Source organism: Conger conger, chromosome 4, assembly GCF_963514075.1.
Source record: "Conger conger chromosome 4, fConCon1.1, whole genome shotgun sequence".
Lineage (NCBI taxonomy): Eukaryota > Metazoa > Chordata > Actinopteri > Anguilliformes > Congridae > Conger > Conger conger.
In genome coordinates, this window is record NC_083763.1 from 17,218,401 (window position 1) to 17,240,905 (window position 22,505).

Sequence of the window (22,505 nt, forward strand, 5' to 3'; positions counted from 1 at the left end):
AATCAGGAACTGGTGATGGTGCGTTATGGTAATGGTGCCCTGAAATGGGGGTGGTGGTTATAAAAAGTGCTGTCATTTCTACACAGGGTAGAAAAATACCCTGCATTTGCACTTTAACACAATGGTTCAATTACAAATCTAATCTTGTGGAGCACAGAACCAAATCAAAAATGTCTGTGTCACAAAATTACGATATAGTATACACATATACACGTCAACAGATTAACAAAATGCATTCATAAGATTTAGGTATTACCACATTATGTACATGTGAAGTTAGAGGAAAACACCTCTTGTATAGTGACAAAACTACTTGGATTGCCAAATTACGTCAAGAGGCGAGTTAGATTGGTGCATGCGCATTATGATGATAGTGAGTGGCGGAAGGTTGCTGCTGGAGTAACACGTGTGTCAATACTGAGTAGCCGAAGGATCGGGCTGACTAGTTAGACTACAGTACTTGCTCAAGGTAAGAGTGTAATGAATGTGTTATATGTAATTATTTAATGCACAACTCTTTCTTGTGAAACTTTAGATTACCCTTTTTAACCTAGTGCATTCACACATTCGCTGGGACGAAGAACTGGCCTTTTTTAATAGGAAGCGCCGTTGTGAGATAAGTACGATATAACTTTATATAAAAGTATTATTGTACGGTGAGGATATGGATTGTAGTTTTTAAATTGTTAGCTATAAATGCTTGTGCTATGTAATACTGGTAAATAAATTGAATCTGAGTGACAAATCATTCAGTTATAACTGCTTACACCTCGCCTGTCCTCACATGGTGAATTGTCAATGTTTGAGGTCACGCGTATTGTGCAAAATGTTTTTTTTAATTGAATAACTTTCTAGTAAGAGGCTGTAGTGCTAATCCAGAGGAGGTCGCGATACATGAGGTGCATGCCTTGTGATGCAACAGGCAAATAATCAAATTGACCTCCGTCCCTCTGCTTGTCTCTGTTAAAACCTTGGTCAACAATGCTGTGATGCTGTGTGATGTGAAGTTTAGATTCATACAGTGCTTTAGAAGTGTCATATCAAGACGTATCAGCAGTAGCGTGATTTCGATCAAAGAATGCATTACACGTAGTCGGATTGTAAAAAGTATTAAACTCTATAATAGTTACAGAACTGGGCTTGAAACTCTGGTGCAGGTTCGATCCCCGGAGGGACACACCCATAATGCTACTGAGCTGAGTTGCTTCAGTAAAAAAAACCCAATAACAACACAGTACGCTTATAATTCACCCTTAACATCTGCTCAAATGCGTAAAAGTAAATGCTGTGTCCTGCTCACTTCTGATCTTGAGTACTAGACCATGGTTAGGGCATCTATCTGGCATGAGTCCATTATATACTTTTTGAGGGATGCCTGGTGCAGTATCATAACCCAAAGGATCCAGAAGAAATGTGTATTTCTGCATACGTGGTGATGATGATGCTGATATATATATTATTAGTTTCATTATGCCGGTGCCAGGGGGTTGTGTTTATGGAAGTGAATTTGCAATTAAATCAAGGAGACTTAATGAATTCATTGTGCAAGAAGTCCTGGCAAACATTTTTCACTTGTATGTGGGATACTCTCCCACACATTCCCAATTGATTCATTCTCAAATTTCAGGTCAGTCCCCTCTTTAAAGCTTGTTATATATTGATTTCAGACATGACTGGACTTGCTGACATGTTGCTTGTTAGGTTGGAGAAAACTCAATAGAAGACTTCCAGATTAGTACTGAACCCAAATCTCAAACCAGCTTTCAGTGTAATTTATTGTGTGAATTAATTTGTGTGTGCGTCCACCCACTTTCACTGGCATTGGAATATGGTGCCAACCAGAAGCTTCTATGCACTGTAAGCATTCACATATCAGTTTATTTGTCAGATTAAATTAAAAACAACATTTTAATTATTTTGATATACTGATATTGTTTGCAGGGGATGGTTAATTACTATCATTAACTATGCTAATTTATATATCACAATTTTCCATTGAGTTGAGTGAAATGTGTGGAATAAAAAGTTGGTGAATGAAAACCTTTTGTGTAACTATTTTGAGTCCTTAAAGAGATTCATCATGGTGGGACTGTATGATTCCACTATAAGTAATTATTGATTAGGGTGTAGCAGCAGCTTTATACCATTCAGAAATGAAGGATATGGCCAGAAAACTTCAGGTCATGTTAATGAAATGTTTAGTAAATTTGGACTGTTTACACATGCAACCTTTAGCAATATTTAGCATATCTTTAGCAATCATATTGCAGACCGTTGCGGATCTGTGTGCTGCAGAACTAACAAGGTCAGAGATGACCATTTGTCTGTGTCTGCTGGCATGGAATCATGTGATCATGCATAGCAGTTGTTCTGTCCATGCCTTTTTGCTTCACAGTTGAGGACAATCTGTACATTCTCACTGTTTGAATGAAATACTTGTATGTTGTACAATGATGACTCAATTTTAATTTTAAATTATTATATAATTATAAATAATTTTGTGTTTTGTATTACCACAGTATTTTAGTTTTGCTGACATGGATTAGTCCTCTGCAGTTTATAAGCCTTGTATCACTGTGTTATATTCATGGAATACATTCATGGAAATTGATTCACTTGTTATTCATCTGCATTATTTTAAGGTTTTAATCTTGAGTTTCAAATCTCAAACCAGTTTCTGAATATTGAGATATTCATTGACCTCCCTACTTCAAACACTTTGTGCCATGGATTAAAATAACCTACTGCATTCAGCTTTACTGATTCTGGGGGTATAAGGAGAGATTTCCTCGCAGAAACCTCAGCTCTTGCTGCCGTCGGTGCTCTCTGCAGGTGCGGAGGTCATGACTGTGCTGCACTTCTACAGAAAGGAGGCGGAGAGAGGGCAGAGCCTGCAGAGGGCCGCTCTGCTCCACCCAGACATCCTCATCCTCACTGAGCACTGCTACAATGTGGAGCTGAGTGGTGAGGGGGGAGAAGGGGAGATGGAGGAGCAGGGTTGGGTCAAAGGAGGACATGGGCTTGGGTTGAGCTTTGCTTAGAGTCTGTAAGAGGTGCATGTGTGGCAGGGTAGAGATGTTTATTGAAACCTTAGGGCAAATAATATATAAGGGAAAACAAATTGATGAAGTTGAGCTCTTTGCTTGAATACTTCCTATCTCTCTCTCTTCCGTCTTTCCCTTCTTAGCCAATGCTCTTCTCAGCCAAGAACAGAAGAATGTCCTCCGCTGGCTTCTCAGTCCTCCACTCCAGGTGGAACAGCTGGGGGAGGAGCCCTTTCTCAAGGCTGGCCCAGGAGATAGAATGGTGGAGATTGGGCCCAGGTAAACCAGGGGGTGACAGGAGGTTGGCATTGTGGTAAATTGTATGTCTATTGATTTACACCTCGTAGAGTTGCCCATTGAGAGAGGCAAAATGAAGAAACAGGTCCTAATGTGTCATAAAAGCAACAGGCCTGAATAACTTGATGACTTTTTTACAAATTGTCATGAACTGTCTCTCCCTCCTTTATTTGGTGTGTTTCATATTGTAGGTTGAATTTCTCCACCGCCTGGTCCACCAATGCAGTGTCCATCTGTCAGAGTGCGGGTATGAGAGAGGTGGTCCGTGTGGAGCTCTCTCGCAGAGTGCTCATGAAGGTGCTGTCTCTGCTCTGCTACAGGAGAGCTCGCCTACATGTCCTCACTGCTTTCTCTAGAATTTATTAGCTATACACAGCAAAACAGCGCCAAAAATAATGTGACGTGTTTTTAAGCATATCATTTTTATGAGGTTAGTGAAGTGCTTTAGTAGAGTCCCCTTACATTGGTAGCCTGCCATGGCATTTCACTGGTATTAAATTGTAAATCTGTCTTTGGTTTAGCGTGGATTGCATACATAAATTGACTAGACCAGAGTTGGATGAGGCTATTTATCACTCAGGGAAAATGTATGGTATGGGAACTGCACTGATGCCAGGGAAAATCTTGAGAGATGGTTGTGCAGACATTAATACAATTTGTACTGAACAGGGATTTGTTGTTTCTGTTACAGCCCAATAATGGAGTGAGTGAGACAATGACAGAAGAAAAGATGGAGAAACTGATCAGCAGCTTATACGACAGCATGACGGAATGTATATACCCTCATCCAATTTCTTCGTTTGCTGTGGAGGCACGCCCCAAGGAGGTGTTCGAGGTGGATATTCTGGGGGAGGGCCGGGCTGCCCTGGAGAAGGCGAATGATGAGCTGGGTAAGGTTTGTCGAGTGAGACGGGCTGGGAAATGTTCCTTCTGTGGTCATAACGGCCTCTCTGCTTCCATTCTGTATATCTACAACCATGAATACAATTTCGCAGACTTTAGAGAATCAGCTGACTATATTTCATTCTCATTGTCCTCAATTGTTTTCTAAACTAACACTTTCTCTCTTCCTACCTCTCTCCTGCTCTTTTCATCCTTCCATCCTGTCTCTCCATGCGCAGAACCTTATGCCAAAGAGAAAATCAGGATGATGGTCACATGATCCTTAACAAGGTTAAATGACAGCAGAAGTCACAAGACAGGGGACGTGTTTTTGATTAGATCACAGGATTCCGTTGTCTGCGCTAACTAAACTGTCGCATTTTGCATTTTTAATATTTTTTTTGTGTTTGCTTGCTTTTGACGTGGCGTGTGTGTTATTGGTCGTAGTATTCCCAGTAGACCTTATTGCATCGCTTACTCCGGTTGATCATTTACATTTCTGCAGTGAATTGCCTCTTAGCACCCACTTAGTACTCACGGTCTGCCTTTTACCCTTGCTACTCAGGACATCCAGTCTGCCAATAAAATGTTATTTGCTATATATGCCATTCTAATACAATTTCATTTCACTTAAGAGACACTACTTAGTATTTTGAGAAACTGCCACAGAGGGTTAAGCATCTTACACTGTTGCACTGCACAGTGTTGTGCAATCGTAACTGAATAGCAGTTAGATATAGTGAGTAGATATTTGTACTGTGTCTATATGCAGGTCTGGCTTTTGACTCCTGGGATCTGGACTATTACAGTGCCCTGTTCCAGAGGGTGAACAGAAACCCTACTAGTGTAGAGTGTTTTGACCTTGCCCAGTCCAACAGGTCTGTCTATTTTTTTTCCTTTGGCGTGGCACTATCAATTATGTATATGCATATTACATTTCTTTGATCATGTTTCGTATGTCAAACGTTTATTATGGAATTGTCCCTCCCTCTTTCAGTGAACACAGTCGCCATTGGTTTTTCCGAGGGCACATGACCATTGATGGACAGGAGCAAGAGGAGACACTTTTCAGCCTCATAATGGGGACCCAGCGCCATAGCAACCAGAATAATGTAATCAAGTTCTGTGACAACAGCAGGTAAAAGATGAAACTAGACATTTAGAAGGAGGTTGCAATATTTAAAAAATCCTGCAGATGGAGCCAGTGCATTATTGACAGACCCATATTTTTTAAATGGTGAAGACTGATCAAAGTTAAAGAACTTGTATTTATTTTCTATAAGAATGACAGTCACTTGATGTATATGGGTATATAGTTATATAGTGTATTTACCTTTTGGGTTTGTGTCTGTACGCGTTTGTACATGCGTCTATGTATGTGTATCTTGTTTGCAGTGGTATCACAGGCATGGAGGTAGAGTGTATGTATCCCAGTGATCCAGCACAGTCTAGTTCTTATGTGACTCGACGGACCACCCGACACGTCATCTTCACTGCAGAGACCCACAACTTTCCGACAGGTGGGTCAAAAATGAAAGCATATCTTCTTTTTGCGTTTCTTTTTATAGAGCCATTACAAGGAACTGTCTAATGCCTGCAAGAGACCATTTCAACAGTGTTTTATTTGTGTTGCCAAATGTGTATTGTGTTGGCTAGTAATATGTTCAACTACCTACAGTAAAGCAATTGGCCTCTGTTGCTGGTTCTTGATGAAGACTGCACCCTTGTGACACAAATAGTTTATTATTTTATTGTTAATTTAATGTGTCTGTATTTTGCCAGTCAGCAAATCAGTCAAAGTTTGTTAACATTTATAAATGGCAAGCTCCTGTACCTACCCATTTCTGTGTTTCCCCTCTGAGTGAGAGATTGAATCGTTTATATTCACTGATCTGCCTTTCCATCAATTTTTAATATCTGTTGTATCCTGTAGAGGGTTGTAGTGAGTCAGACACACCAGGACTCTACCCATGATTCAATACATGAATCTGAGTAGCTGGCTGAAATAGCTGATTTTAAATGCAGTAAATAAATACTTTGTAAAGGCTAAAGTGTTAAGAGAAACTGTCATAAATAACAAGATGACCTCCCTTCTCTTCTTTTAGGTGTGGCTCCTTTCAGTGGGGCCACCACAGGTACGGGTGGCCGAATTCGGGATGTTCAGAGTGCTGGCAGAGGAGGTCATGTCATTGCTGGTACTGCAGGCTACTGCTTTGGCAATTTGCACATTCCTGGTAAGGCTTGTTTAAATGGGAATAGCCCTTTTCAATCCTGATGAGTATGGCCCTTCTTGAAGGCCTATTTTCCAGAAAGCAGTGTACCTATGCTTAAACTAATACACATTTGTTTGTTTGGTTTCAGTGGTATACTTTTGTACTTTTGTATTATACCTGTTTGTTTTTCTATATGATTGATGGTACTGCAACTCTGCAAAACTCTGGAATTAGTACCTAAGCTGTGTACCACACTGTGGAAGCTGACATTAATTAAAATTGGGAGTTAGGCAGTACTGTACAAGTATATTGGCATTGCCAGAATACTTACTGAGCAAGAAATATCCATTTTATTATGATTTTTATATTTGTCATGCTTTAGGTCAAGCCCTTGACTGGAATTGGCAACTAAATACAGTATATTTCATCATAGTGACCATCTTCGGTTACTATCGCAGTTCATCAGCCTCCGCTGGCACTCAGTACCCAGATAATTCATAAGCTCAACATTAATGCCTCCTTCACTTGTCCCAGCACCTCTGCACCCTTTCTTTGCCTGTTCAGCAGTCCTCACCAGGCACTGACCGTTGTTCTCTGCTCCCTCCTGTTAACCATGCACTGTCCTGCAGACCTGACTGAGGCACCATGTCATCTGTCTCCCCAGGTTATGCCCTGCCCTGGGAGGAGGAAGGGTGGGTCTATCCCCCCAGTTTCGCTCCTCCGCTCCAGGTATCAATTGAAGCTAGCAATGGAGCCTCAGATTATGGGAACAAATTTGGGGAGCCAGTCCTTGCAGGTACCTTTTCTTTTTCTATATCTGCTGCCAACATCAACAAATGACAGCGTAGCTCCTCAATGTATAGCTTTCTATATGGTGTGGAGAGTAAGGGCATTGCTGTCTTATCTTCATTCGGAGACAGTTGTTCTGTTGCTTTCCGTCGCCAATCAGGGTTTGCCCGGTCCTTTGGCATGCAGCTGCCCAATGGGGAACGGCGAGAGTGGATCAAGCCAATCATGTTCAGTGGTGGGCTGGGCTCTATTGAGGACCAACATGTAAAGAAGGAAGATCCCGAGCCAGGTTCGGGAGAACTACAGCAGTTCTACACTGTTTACACTATATTCAATACAATACCCATAGTTCAGTAATGAGACGCATTCATAAGTGTATAACATACTCTGCTTGGAACATTGAATTTAAGGGATTCAATATTTCCATAATTCAATTCAATTCAAAGGAAATGTGAAGTTCCTGCGTTTTATCCCCTCGGCTCTCTCTCATTCACAATCACTCTCAGGGATGGAGGTGGTGAAGATTGGGGGCCCTGTGTACAGGATTGGTGTTGGTGGAGGAGCAGCTTCTTCCATACAGGTACAGAAGCAGGCAGGCCTTGTTAAATAAATAAACTGTATTAGATAGTTTGATGCAATTACCTGGAAATTGCTTTTAATACTATATTTATCGTATATTATATGAGAATAAAGCAGAAGTAATGTGTCTTCTCGAACAGAAATGCTTTCCATTGAGAACCATTATTTAGGATTTTGATGATTGGCAGCACGCATTTGTGTGTCACACTGGGGAACAGCCGTGAGTAAATGTTCAGCATAGCTTTTCCACTTTTTTTCGAAGGAGAATTGTCACGATTGCCTTGATTTGTGCGTCCATGTATGTCTGTGTCTGTATGTCTGTCTGTGTATGCGTGCGTGTGTGCGTGTGTGTGTATATGAGTTCAGGTCCAGGGTGATAACTCCAGTGCTCGTGACCTGGGGGCAGTGCAGAGGGGGGATGCAGAGATGGAGCAGAAGATGAACCGAGCCCTGCGGGCCTGTTTGGAGAGGCCTGAAAGGAACCCAATCTGTAGCATTCATGACCAGGGTGCTGGAGGAAACGGTAAGCCAGCCAGGACTTCAGTGCATGTGCTGGTGTATGCGAGCACTGATCTTCACCCTCAGACACAGCGGTGGTGAACTGTCACAAGCTAGCCTGTCTTCTCAGATTAGAAGCTGTGCTGTCAGTCCTGATTTATGACACTGTGGCTGAGAGGATTGCTGTGGCTTAGAGGATTGCTGTTGCTGAGAGTGTGGTTGTGGCTGAGAGGATTGCTGTTGCTGAGAGTGTGGCTGTGGCTTAGAGGATTGCTGTTGCTGAGAGTGTGGCTGTAGCTGAGTGGGTTTGTGGCTGTGGCTGAGAGGATTGCTGTGGCTGAGTGGGTTTGTGCTGTTGTGTGCAGGTAATGTGCTGAAGGAGCTGAGCGAGCCTGCTGGAGCACTCATCTATGCCAGCAGCTTTAAGGTAAGAAATCGCTCTCTGTCTTACCTCTGTTCCTACTTTGAAATACCCCTGAATCCAATATGATTGATTGGATTGACTCATCTCAGGGTCTCAAAGTCATTCATAGGGGAACCTCACCTTTTCTGCCATGAGTGTGTGGTGCCTCTTACTCTCTCAGTCAAAGATGCATACTGTAAAATAGGTGCAGGATGCAGTTTCTGAATGTAGCCCCTTCCTCCCGTAAACAGTTCACTATGAAATTTCAGATTTAAAAAAGCCCTTTCCATATAAAATATCAGGAATTAAAACAGAAATGAAAGAGAACTATTTAGGGTGAAACTTGTACAATCTACCATTACATTTTATGTGATGTGATGTAATGGCCAATGACGATCAAACAAAGTGTGCCCTCTCCTGTCCTGTTAGACGGGTGACCCCACACTCAGTGTGTTGGAGCTCTGGGGGGCAGAGTACCAGGAGAGCAATGCTTTGCTCCTCCGTCCGTCAGACCGAGACTTCCTGGAGCGAGTGTGTCAGCGCGAGAAGTGTCCTGTCGACTTTGTGGGCAAAATAACTGGTGATGGAAAGGTGTGTCCTTGTCCCTCTGCCAAGTCTGTGTACAATTTATCTGTGTGTCTGTCAGGTCTGTATTCATGTTCTCTGTGTCCCTCTCTGTAAGGTCTGTATTCGTGTTCTCTGTGTCCCTCTCTGTAAGGTCTGTATTCATGTTCTCTGTGTCCCTCTCTGTAAGGTCTGTGTACATGTTCTGTGTCCCTCTCTGTAAGGTCTGTGCACATGTTCTCTCTATCAGATCTGTTACTGTGTATGACTATGACAGTCTGGTTATGTTTCTCTTAATTGCCAGTTCTGTGGCTGTATGTTCTCTGTGGTGCAATATTCCAGTCAGTCAGCTGTCACAGTGTTCATCTTTCCTGTCTTTCATGTGTTTGGTTGGATCTTTCCCTTTCAGATTGTGCTTGTGGATGATCGCAGTGCCCCAGGGAAGCAAGGTGACAGTGGGCGGTGTCCAGTGGACTTAGATCTGGACTGGGTACTGGGCAAGATGCCGCAGAAAGTGAGGCACATTTATTGAATGATATTTATTGAATGATATTTATTGTGTCAAGATAAACTTTCATAGTCCAATGGTCATAAGTACAGGAAATCAAACTGCTTGGTAGTTGCCTGGTTTCAAATGACATAATACCAGTTCACATTTAAAAGCAATATTGCTGTTTCATGCTTTAGGTGTGGTTGAAAATATGTGGAAAATAAAGGGTGGAAACACCAGTTTGTGCTGAAATGATCAAGTTCATCATAAAATGAAATAACTTTGACTAAATCAACTATACTGATTGAAGTACTATTCAACTTTCATTGAATTGTTCCTCAACAACTAGCCTACTACTGTAATGAAGAAAATCAGCCATGCCTCATTGTGAGGTATTCATTTTTTCATCATTCAAGTCGATGGGTACTGCAGTATTGCCAAAAGGGCTTGTATGAATCATTTTGTCCGGTGCCCTGAATTGCTAGGGACCTTCTAGGGATGAGTAGGGGATTTTTACAGACATCTGCATTGGGACCCTGGGCAGCACACTTCGTTTTATTCATTCACTGATTTGTGTACATGGATAGGCTCAATGTTTGACGTTATGTATTGTATTTTGGATAATGTGGGGTGTTCCTGTGCACCATATGGCTGTATAAAAAGGTCATACCTTAAGGATCTAAACAGTACAACCTACCAGTAGATGCCTCTCTGTCCTTATAGCTATTGCATTTCTTGTCAAGAATTGAAAGGCACAAAATAAAAGATGATTGAAGTAGAAAATTTGCACAATGAATAAAGAGACATAAAACATGTTTTTCCTTTCTCGTCCCCTCTCAGGATTTTGTACTGGAGCATGTGACCCCAGTCCTCCAGCCCCTGAGTCTGCCCCCAGGTCTGGGTGTCATGGCTGCCCTGGAGAGAGTGCTGAAGCTGCCTTCTGTGGCCAGCAAACGCTACCTCACCAACAAGGTCAATGTCTCACTCAATTATTCAGTTCAGCAAAGTCATCTTTAAACATCTCTCACATACTCTGTCATGAATACAGTAACAAGAAAATTAACCGCTTACTGCCTATCACATGTATATATAATGGTCCATTACTTTCCTCATTACTTTTGTGCTTTAGTCATATCAGACCTATAAACATAATGTTTCACCACACTGATCTGACATGACAAAGCACATTTTAAATGTGTGCAAGGAACAGTTGTCCAACTGAATTTGAAAAATGAAGCACTAATTGTTACACAATTGCTCTCCACTTTTCTCTGATGTTTCTTAGTCATTACCATATTTTCTTAATGTCTGGTACCAAAGTCTATATTTTATTTTGTTCTTTAGTGAGAACATTAACAGTTGATTAATGAAATTTGGAGTCTCTTGACCTCTGTATTTTTTAGGTCCTGGTGACACTCCTGCCCATAGGTGTACCCGTTGTGACCGCTCTACCTCCTCCCTCACCCTGTGTCTCAGGTGGACCGCTCTGTAACGGGACTGGTGGCCCAGCAGCAGTGCGTGGGTCCCCTGCACACCCCTCTGGCTGACGTGGCTGTGGTGGCCCTCTCTCCCTTCGGCCTCCAGGGGGCAGCGACCGCCTTGGGGGAGCAGCCCGTCAAAGCCCTGCTGTCCCCGGCTGCAGGCGCTCGCATGGCTGTGGGTGAAGCTCTCACCAACCTGGTCTTCGCCAGAGTCAGCGCTCTCAAGGTACTGCCACCTTAAACGTACACAGGTCCTCCTGGTTTTTATCCCTTTATGATGGCTTGACCTAAAGGTGATAAGCACATATAGGCCATTTTCACAAAGGCCACGTCCTGGTTTTCCTTGGGAATGTTTATTGTTTCCTGTTTCTTGCTGAACTAGTAAGTGCTGAAAATGTAGATTTACCTGCATTTCTCTAATGAATGACAGAAAACCATAGGCTAGTGGCTGCACACTGGCATATTTGTATGTTTTCCTGTCCACATAGAAGATGCCTCAATGTACATTACATTGCAATTACATTCCTATTTATGTCAGTTTTAAGAGTGCAAGCAGCTTACGGTTTCTGTTAGCGTTAAGCTAGTCCAACGTTAGCTGTAGCAAGACAGAACTGGCGGCTTATGAACACTTATGAACGCTTTTATTGTAAACAAAAGTTCAGATGATTAGACTTTGACGACCCAAAGGTACAACCTGGAAGATCTTTTATACTTGACTAGATGCCAATTCTAAAAACGGTGATAGCAGAACACACTGCAAAGCTCTTCAGCGGAGCTTTCCGTTAAGCAGAAGGGAAGTTACCCATGGGCAGCAAAAAGACAGGAAGTGTGAAAAGGGCCTATTGAGGTAGGCCTGCATCACAGACTGATGATGTTGCTACGTGGGCTGGCAGGATGTGAAGTGCAGTGGGAACTGGATGTGGGCAGCCAAGCTGCCCGGCGAGGGGGCCGGTCTGTGGGAGGCCTGCCAGGCCATGTGTGAGGTGATGGGGAAGCTGGGCGTGGCTGTGGACGGAGGCAAGGATTCCCTCAGCATGGCTGCCCGTGTGGGGAAAGAAACCGTCAAAGCACCAGGTACGCTGAGCAGTCTGTCATCACCTGCTATAAAGCTACATTTAATGCATTTATCATGTATGTTTTGCAAAGTGCCAAGGCCAGAGCCGAGCTCACTTCATGCACCATGACCAAGATATTAGTGACCAATTGCCTGGTCAGTAGGTATATTCTGGCTTTGAGTTTCTTTGGCTCTCCCTCTCTGTGTCTTGTATTCTCAGGGTCACTGGTCATCTCAGTCTATGCTGTGTGTCCTGACATAACTGCCACTGTCACCCCTGATCTGGAGAACCCTGATGGAAATGGTAAGGCCTGCCTCTCCTCACTGCTGCAGCTGTGCAACCTGCACATTTCTCCTCTTCATTACCAGCCTTCCTTCCCTGTATTCTCTGCTGAAGTTGAAAAAAGTCAAAGCCGCTTGTGGACTACGGTTTGTGCAGTGTAATGGGAGGAATGCATGTGTCTCTCCGTGTCTTAGGCCTGCTGCTGTATGTACCTGTTAGCCCTGGTAAGTACAGACTAGGTGGATCTGCTCTGGCCCAGTGCTACAGCCAGCTAGGAGACCGCAGCCCCGACCTGGAGGACCCAGACAAGCTCTCTGCCTGCTTCAACACTACCCAGGCACTACTTCAGGGTATGTCAGAGTTAATGGATATGATCAGTGAGGCATGTGGATCCATTATGTGGAGGTGTTGTTTCAGCAGCAGTGTGGCCTGCTGGCTTATGTGCGTCTTTTCACCTGAACGTTCTGCCTTCACATCTTCCTTTCTTTTATTTAAATTTGTCTAGAGAAATCCAAAGGGTAGGAAATGAAATGCAGGGTTTGTAAATGTTGTATGTACTGTCCTCAAAGTAAAGAGGTCATATGAAATGTAGCTTGATAAGATCTCAGAAAATACGCAGTACATCATATTACATACATATAAAACAGATTTACTCATAACATCCAGCTTCAGTCATTTTATTATTTATCATTTTTTCATCTTAATAGTTACAATGTTATAATAAGTATAACACTTTTATTGGCTCAGCCCTTTTCAAACAATGCTCTCAAAGTATATTCTAGAAAAATGCACACAAACAGAAAATATAAGGCAGACTCCAGTAAAGAGAAAAAACTGACTTGGATAATAAATTAAACAATAAACAAGAAAGAAAATGTGTGATTATATATTGTTCATTATACTGTGTTGTGACTGCACATTTCCTAGACCGACTCCTTAGTGCAGGACATGATGTCAGTGATGGGGGGCTCATTTCCTGCCTGCTGGAGATGGCCTTTGCAGGGAATCGTGGGATTGATGTGGACTTGCCTTTAGAAGGGCCAGGAGGTTAGTGTAATAATAAATATGTACTTTCCTTTCTGGGTGTTTGGAACCTTCATTATAACCTTAGACAAAATAGGAATTTAAAGAGTGCTTGTTTTGTCAAACTGAACATCTCTCTCTTTATATCAGTGATGGAGGTGCTGTTTTCTGAGGAGCTGGGATTGGTTCTGGAGGTGTCAGAGTCCAATGTGGCCAGAGTGAGCCAAAGCTACGCAGATGCTGGCCTCATCTGTCACAGGATTGGCAGAACCTGTGGGTTTGGACCTGAGTCTATGGTGAGAGCACAATGCCCTGACCTGCCTTAATCTCCGTTGGGATTGCTGAAGTATTCAGGTTTAGATTGTTTCAAAATGTACCCCTGCTACTCCAAGCATGTTAACATTTCTATGCTGGCTACCACAGTTTTACTGAAGAAGTTCAATATCCATTTTCATACCCTTATCAGCAACCATATTTTAAGAAGAAAGTACTATTTCTACAACATTATTGGGGGGGGGTCCATCGACTGCATAACCTCAGTAAATATTTTTTGCAATGACAAATGCGTTGTGTGAGTCTGTTTGGCTACAGGCATCTGCTAAATAATTCAATTGCAAACTGTATAACTGACATGTATTGGAATGTAGTCTTGATTATTGTGTTTACGTTATTTGTCAGACAGACAAAGCAGCCTTTTTGTCTTCTAGGTTAAAGTGCGAGTCTGTGGACAGGAAGTGGTGAGTGATAGCCTGCCTCACCTCAGGGCACTGTGGGAAAGCACCAGTTTCCAGCTGGAACGCCTTCAGGCCAACCCTACGTGTGTGCAGCAGGAAGAGGATGGATTGGCCTGTCGTATGCAACCATTTTATAACCTAACCTTTGAACCTGCGCAGATACCCGACCTTAAGGGGCTTGGTGAGGACGTTATTGTTATTGTTGTTATTGTTATTATTATTTATTTTTTTATTATTACAAATAATTCCATAGTGCTTATTTTTAAATCATCAGTACTCATTTAATATGAATTTAACTCAATACATTTTTATACTCTTTTATATTCTTGTTTAATATTACATTTTGTCAAAGATCTGAAATCATTCAGTGTGACAAATATGCACTGTCGACTCAAGACAGTGGTCTCAGCAAGGATAATTAATTTATTTCTGTTTTGTATGTGTGTGTGCGTGTGCGTGCGTATGTATGTGTGTGTGTGTGTGTGTGTGTGTGTGTGTGTGTCAGCTCAAGGATCCCCCCGAGTGGCAGTCATACGAGAGGAAGGGAGTAATGGCGATCGAGAGATGTCTGCTTCTCTTTTCCTGGCAGGATTTGAGGTAGAGCAGCACAAACTGACTAATAACCCTCACCTGTCATATCTTGCATTTACTTGTTCAACTGATCAAATGGATATTGGGTAGTAGTTTCTGAGAATGTATTGTATTTATGAAGAAGTGAAATATGTTCAACATGTTGCTTTTGTGTCTCTATAACTAGGTTTGGGATGTCACAATGCAAGATGTATGTTCAGGATCCACAACTCTTGACCCCTTTAGGATGGTCGTTTTTGTGGGTGGATTCAGCTACGCTGATGTCCTGGGCTCAGCCAAAGGTAGCCCCGGATGAAAATATCTGCCCATAGAGATAGATACTTGCCAGTTAATTTAAACTGATTGGCTATATTCAAACATGTAATTTTAATGATGTTGTTGTTAACACTGTAAAACACTCCCTTTTCCTCAGGCTGGGCTGCCACTGTGACCTTTAACCCACGTGCGCGGGAGGAGTTTGAGCGTTTCCGGCACCGTGGCGACACTCTCAGTCTGGGCGTTTGTAATGGCTGCCAGCTCATGGCCTTGCTGGGCTGGGTCGGTGGGGGAGACAGCAAAGGTAACATCCTCAGGACTGAATGTTGCTTTGGAGAATCTCAACTTAATCTTGATAATACATTTTGGTTATCCTTACACCAATATTCAGGTGGTAAATGAAAATATGGAAATACTCTTGAGCTGGACTAGTTTAGATTTTTCCTGTAGCATTTATTTGTTTTCTTTTTTGACAGCGTCGGATGTGACATTGACACATAACAAGTCGGGCAGATTTGAGTCTCGGTTTGTGAGCGTGGGCATTCTTCCATCCCCTGCTGTCATGCTGAGGGGGATGGAGGGCTCGTCTCTGGGTGTGTGGGTGGCCCATGGGGAAGGTGAGTAAAGTGCTCCCTTAAACAGTTTTTAATGTACACTCAGAGAGACTTTATTAGGTATTTATTAGATTTAAGAGTCTTATTGGTCCTTTGCTGCTGTAGCCTATCCACTTACAGTTTTGAGGTGTTGTGTGTTCAGAGATGCTCTTCTGCATTGTAATGTGTGGTTAATTGCGTTACTGTCACCTTCCTGCCATCTTTGACCAGTCTGGCCCTTCTTGTCTATGGTTATGGTTATTTATAGGTTAATACTGTCTCCATTCAGGTCTGGTGCAGTTCAGCTCTCTTCAGGCCCAGGAACGGGTCATTGGGGGCTCCCTGGCTCCCCTGCGCTATGTGGACGACTCGGGGCTTCCCACTGAGCAGTACCCACTAAACCCCAACGGTTCGGCCCAGGGCATGGCCGGGCTCTGCTCCCCAGATGGGCGCCACCTGGCCATGATGCCCCACCCGGAGCGGGCCGTGTTGTCCTGGCAGTGGGCCTGGGCGCCGGAGCCCTTCAGAGCATCCACGCTGCCCTCACCCTGGTTCAGCATGTTCAACAACGCTGCTGCCTGGTGTCAGACTGCCTGAGATGGAAAGGGTGGGCTGGTTTTGGCAGGGGTGCCCAATTGTGCTATTTCACAAGCCCGCTGAAGTGAGTTACTGACTGTTAGCTGTCCAAATAATGACTCAACATGTACTGATCATTTCAGATCTGAAGTTAAATACAACTCTGTAGTTTGTTCGGACCTAAGGCAAATGTAAAATGTAATTCCCCTGGTCTAAGATATGGAGCAGTCTTTATTCCTGTTACAGTTCAACTAGATTTTGTACTAATTATTTTGTTTACATTGTTTCTTTGGTATTATCTCAGGCTCAACATTCAGAATTGTCCACTTATGTGCCTGTTTTCATGTTACTTAGCATTTCATGGTCCAACTGGGGTGCAGCAGGCAAAGTGCTACCATCAACACCATGGACTGACATTCAAACAGTTGCATTAATTTGTTTTAAATTAATGCAAACAAGACCATAATCCATGGTTATTTAATTAGGCTGTACCTTCAATAGCAAGGGTTGTTTACTTGAAAGATAATTGCACTGTAATTAGTGGGCCCTGTCAACACTAGTTTCATGTAGCTTGTTTTGAAACTAAGACAAAAATAAATATGTATTTATGGCATTAAAGAGAGAATCCGTTTCTAATGAGAGATTTGAGTTTTGTGTGTGTGAATGTTGGTTAAATACAATGACAATACATTAGAATAATAAATATATTTATTATATTTATATATTTACACAAACACAAAATTTGAACATATAATACAGTACTGTAATGTGTACACATGTACAGTGGTTCCTGGTAAATTTATTGCCAGTGTGGGAAATAATATTATATAAAAACCTAATAACAGCTTTAATAGCTTTAGGGAAATCTACAAATACTGATTGTGTTTATCTCAAAGTTATTTGCATCCCAAGCATTTCGTTTTAAATAAAATATATTTTATGGGGGGCATTTCAGCACTTGCATTCCCATTTTAATTTTTAAAATGCTGATCAAAATTTTCATCCGTTTACCATTGTTTATATTTATGGAGACAAACTAAAATGATCTGTTAAGAGAAACCGTCCACTAATGTGACATGTTTGCTACAGGTCTATTGCTGTAAACTGGTGACGTTACTCCAAACTGCATTGAAACGGGACCCGTCATTTACCATAGTGTTTTGTGTCTGCCACAGGAAGTTGGTACCCTGTGTGTAACACTTCTCTGTCATGCTCCTGTAAGCCAATCACTGGACCTCATGCAGCTATGTAGTCGTGTAACCTTCCCCACTACTGGGAGTGATTTGGGGCCCCGTGTATCACTGCGGTGCTCAGTCAGGACTATCACAGCAGTGCCTAGTGCTGTGCTTGTGCTAAAGTGAATCGGTAAGGACACCTCGAGTGGCCGTCTGAGCGATGGCCGTCCTCTCCCTCCCCATCTGTTGATTGATGTTGAGGACAGAGATCAGCAGTAGAAAGACCACGACAAGGTCATCCAAGAGCCCAAGGACCCCACAGGAGGGCTCTGGAATGGACTCCAGGGGGGAGGCTAGGGACATAGCTGCTCCGAAACAGCACACGGCCACCCGTAGAAAGAAGAGCCACACCAAACTGCTCATGTTTCTCATGCCACGCAAGAGCAGGTGCAGGAACAGGGGTGTATCGTACAGGTAATCTGCAACCTGAGAGAGGGGACAAAGGTATCCGCTTCAGCTGTGTGAAAGCCTGTTATTCTTTTCCGTGAGATCTCTCCTTTCCCATGTACAGTGCTGCCTTTTATGTTGTGGTTTCATAACCACCTTTTCATTGGTACCTCTGCATTATCAAAACGGGAACTGAGACTTCACTAGAAACCAGTAGGATGACTTTGACTTGAGTGTGAGGAGTAATGTTGATTCTCGAATTCAGAACATGTGATTAGCTCCAGGTCTATGAAATGCAGCTGAAATTAAACCCTGAACATACAACTTAATGTGGCAGGTAGTGATTCAAACTGCACTGGGTGATAAGATAGTTAATTATTGTGCTGTAAAAGTACTGTACTCACCCTTCTTGGTGCTCCAGAGTAACGCTTGTTGTACTCTCTGATGTCCCCCATCACCTGCTTTTCTTGTCGGTCTGTTCTGCTCTCTCGGAATAGGTGGCATAGTACACTAACCTGAAAGAGATGTCATCGTTATTATTCCTCATTCAGTGAAGACGGTTACCAGCACCAGTCCATTAAATGGTAATTCATTTGGTGATACTTGTGGCCTGTAAACTTGTGTTGGTAACGGTCTTTGCTTGGCTGTTGCTGTATTTTCCATTCAGCACACGATGTCCGTAGTACTATTTATTAAACACCAGCTTACCTTTTGTCTGCATAGAGGGCAGGTGATGGCAGCAAGCCAGGCCCCATGTCTCCAGTAGGCTATAAGACAAGAGGCTGCAGGGGTGTGAACATGACAGAATTAACATGGCCCCTCAAACTAACGCTCATCAAAGACTTTGACCATAATATAGTCCAAACACACATTCATGAGTGGGTCTTTTTAATCTTTGAACCAAAGACCTGCTTGTTTCATTTGTTAACCTAGGTGATGATGTCACAATAAAAAACGGAAACAAAAACTGTCCAAAATGGCTTGGTGAGCTGATTATGCGTATCATCTGCTCACAGTAGTTAAATATTTCTGTACTGTCGGAAGGATTTCCAAAACTGCATAACACCAAGCAGATGATCATGAGATCATTGTTTGGTGGGAGTGCCACACAAGATGGTTGTGGCAGTAGTTATTCATTAAGCTGTTAAACTGTAGCTGCGTCATAACCGGCATGCCGCCCAGCCAGTGCCAAACAGCTCTAAGCCTTATTATGCTTGTTATTCACTTGCCACTAACAGACATCTGACGATGGCAGTTTCTCAAATATAAGTGGAGCTCAAAAGCACCGCACCAGATGCCATTGAATTTAGCCTTTTAGCACATAACCTTAATTACTTCCTAGTCACAGAGGATTTATATACATTTTTGGTGATATTTTTCAGCATCTTGAGACAGGGATGTTTGGTTGCGAGCTCATCGTGAATAAGCTATCCTCTTCAACGAGCAACATGCATCTAATCATCGTCTAGTTTGGAAAACATTTTTTAAATTATCTTCTGAATTGTGCCACAGAAGAAACACCAATAATTTAAAAAGGTTGAAATTTAAGGGATATGCTGAGACTTATTCCACATGCAGTATATGCTATTGAGTGTGCGAAACACATGTAGCATGCGGAGTACGTACCACAGAAAAGATGCCCACAATTGGTCTCTACTGGAAAGATGGCAGTCTGTAGACAAACTGGGCAGTGCCAGTCTCTGAGGCCACCAGACACACCGTGCTGAGGACAGTCCTGTACACAGAGAGGCTGAGTTACAGTGAGCATCCCTGATAAATCCACAAAAAGCTTGGAGTCCTTGTCCTGCTGTTTATGGCCAAAATGTTCTATTTTGTTTTCATCTGACCATACCAATCTCTTCCAGTCATAATTCCAATGAGGTTTGGCAAACCAAGATGCTTGGTTTTATTTATTGTGCTCAGTAAGGACTGTCTTCCTGCCACAATGTATGTTGTATTGTATGTTTTTTTTGTTAGTTTTTTTTTTTTTTTTTTTACCTGGTGACCCAATAACCAATCTCTGCAATTCCGCAAAACTGTGATCCTAGGGTTACTTATGGCAGTTCCCACCATCTTCCTTACTGTCTGTGGGGATTATATGCACCTGCCTCTTCTGGAGCCCACTGTAGTGTTCAAATGTCTGATCATTTTTGCGGACTTTCTCTTTGTCTTGCCTGACTTATATGCTAAGTAGTAGAATATGTTCCCCTGTTACAGCATGAGTGCACTAATTTCAGATCTTGTTGGCCTATCACAAGTCCTACATTAGCTTTATAATTATAACGATATACTTTAATACACGCAAGCAAAAATAGTAGTTTCCAGATTTAATAAGAATATCAGTGAAAATATTACTTCATTGCAAGTAACAGTAATTGTGTATTTGCTTCCATTCATATTGATCTGTAGTGAACAACAGCAAGCACACACAGTCGACAAACCTCCTGAAAGTGACCTGGTTTCATTTGCCTTTTCAGGGTTTTGCACTCAAACCCAAACAAACTATATGGCTGTTGGTGTATGATAAGCGTACATGGAGGAATGAGGCCTTACCTTATTGCAACTCATGTGAGGTTGGTGACCTGGCTTCCACGCTTGCTCGGAAGTGGCATAAGACTGACATTGAAGCCCTTTGCTCTCTGACAAGAGGCCAAACCTTCAGAGGAAAAATAATCATTTGAAGTGCCTCCTCTCAGCATTACCCAATACTCTTTGCAAACAGTGTCTCCCACACAAATCTGAAAAAGGTTGACATTGGATGGGCAATGACCAAAAATACCCATGAATATACAATATTAATACTTGAGAAAGTATTTGTAATCAAATATATATATATATTTGATTACAAGTGCAGCTAAAAATGACCTATTTTCTATGACAAACAAACTTACAAAATAAATAATGCAATGAAAATAACAAATTGAAGGATAACAGACAATCATTATATAGAACAGCAGTTAATATGTGTTATGCATAGGGCAAAATGATGAAACATCCTTAAAGAGCAATTAAACCATTATTCATTTCAGGAATAATTAAATGACTTAAGAATACAATATTAAGAATACAAATATATTTTATTTCTGTCAGACAGGAGAGACTTCATGTCTGGTTTTTGTTTGTATAGTATTAAAAGGTTTATGTCCCAGTTCAGTCTAACTTTGTCTCACAGACCAGGTGGCAGGGCAGACACATCATTATAGACTGTACTCAGCCCCAGGTCAGATTGCATCTAATTGAACCACTGACAGGCAAAACTTCAGAAACAATTATGTATCTAAATGAATAATGAAACACATATTGCAAACATGTCATCAATATCAAGATGGATTTGTTTTGGGTTTTCCTCTCAGTAACAGAGTGAATGAATGAGATCCCAGCTCAGATCAGTGGAATAAGAATGTGGCACTAATATGGTTCACATATTTGTTTCACAAAGTAATGCCAGTATTTCTGAAATACATCATTAACAGATGTTCATTTCTGTAATCTCTACTGAACAAAACAAGAATTTGATATTTTATGGCAGTTCCAAAAATTGTTCCTTTTAAAAAAAATGTTTTATTCCATTTACAGTACATAATTGATATACATGCTTTATCGACATTTATATGACTGCATATAAAAATAACCTTATTGTGAACCTAATTGTAACAGCATGCCAGGAAACCCAATATGCTAATCACAGAACAAATGTAGTACGTTCTACGGACAGCAGACAGTAATGTTGCCTTTTTTGCCATCTCACTTACCTTAAATGTGTATTTTTGCAGTTCGACATGGCTTCAGGAGGCAAGACAACAGTCTGCGTCGCTTCAGTTCTTAGTAGGAAGTGCTACATGATAGCATCACTGAACGTGGTAAATTTGACAAGCCAGTTAATGATCAACTACAGTTTTCAGTTTCACCGAGGGGCTCCTAAGTCAAGCTGGGGACAAATAACAAAGCATACAGAATATATACCCCCCAAAAAATCAAACCTTCATCCAGTCAAATGTATCTGTCTGTGGGATTTTGGATAGTATAATTGTTATACAGATGTCTTTCTAAAATCATAGCCAAAGCGGGAAATTTTACGTCTCCTTTTTGAAGTGCTCTATTTTGATCATGTGACACCACAAAAGGTCAAAGACTGAAAACCCTGCCTTTTTTTTTTACGTTACACCTAGGCTATCACGGCAACCTCAGCAATCATTTACCATAAGTTTACTCAATTTAATGCCCTGTCCCACATATGACAACATGGAATTCGTATACTATCGTAAAGGTCCATTTTGTATTCCCCCTTTATATACTGAAGAGCAGCCTTAAAGTGCCTTTTACTTCTTTTTTTTGTAAATTAATGTAGCTTAATTCTTTATGTTCATGTGTTGAAATATGAAAACAGAAATAAATTGTTTGCATTTGCAATGCCTTTGAATTTGTGTATGTAATGTTAACATACTGTGCACTCATTGAGCTCAGAGTTTGCAGAGAATGGTGCAAAAAACAAAAAACATCCAGTGAGCAGCAGTTCTGTGGATAGAAATGTCTT

General features: G+C 41.8%; 2 protein-coding genes across 2 annotated transcripts; one reads left to right on the forward strand and one right to left on the reverse strand.

Moving 5' to 3' along the window:
• Nucleotides 1-328: 328 nt before the first annotated feature.
• pfas (phosphoribosylformylglycinamidine synthase) lies at nt 329-16,988 on the forward strand. The gene is made up of 29 exons (XM_061239160.1): nt 329-469; nt 2,833-2,964; nt 3,188-3,323; nt 3,533-3,638; nt 4,033-4,231; nt 4,996-5,101; nt 5,221-5,361; nt 5,619-5,743; nt 6,329-6,457; nt 7,101-7,232; nt 7,386-7,514; nt 7,732-7,805; nt 8,171-8,327; nt 8,668-8,729; nt 9,135-9,296; nt 9,679-9,783; nt 10,600-10,731; nt 11,236-11,466; nt 12,134-12,314; nt 12,515-12,598; nt 12,772-12,927; nt 13,505-13,624; nt 13,751-13,896; nt 14,308-14,515; nt 14,840-14,931; nt 15,092-15,206; nt 15,338-15,484; nt 15,657-15,797; nt 16,063-16,988. Exons 2-29 carry the CDS (start codon nt 2,844-2,846, stop codon nt 16,368-16,370), a joined length of 3,945 nt encoding a protein of 1,314 aa, XP_061095144.1. The 5' UTR covers nt 329-469; nt 2,833-2,843; the 3' UTR covers nt 16,371-16,988.
• Nucleotides 16,989-17,165: 177 nt separating this feature from the next.
• Nucleotides 17,166-21,791, reverse strand: si:dkey-183n20.15 (RING-HC_RNF170 domain-containing protein). Its single transcript, XM_061240891.1, has 6 exons — nt 21,724-21,791; nt 20,525-20,627; nt 19,598-19,706; nt 18,680-18,753; nt 18,376-18,486; nt 17,166-18,010 (listed from the first exon to the last, which is right to left on the reverse strand). Exons 1-6 carry the CDS (start codon nt 21,750-21,752, stop codon nt 17,702-17,704), a joined length of 735 nt encoding a protein of 244 aa, XP_061096875.1. The 5' UTR covers nt 21,753-21,791; the 3' UTR covers nt 17,166-17,701.
• Nucleotides 21,792-22,505: the final 714 nt, after the last annotated feature.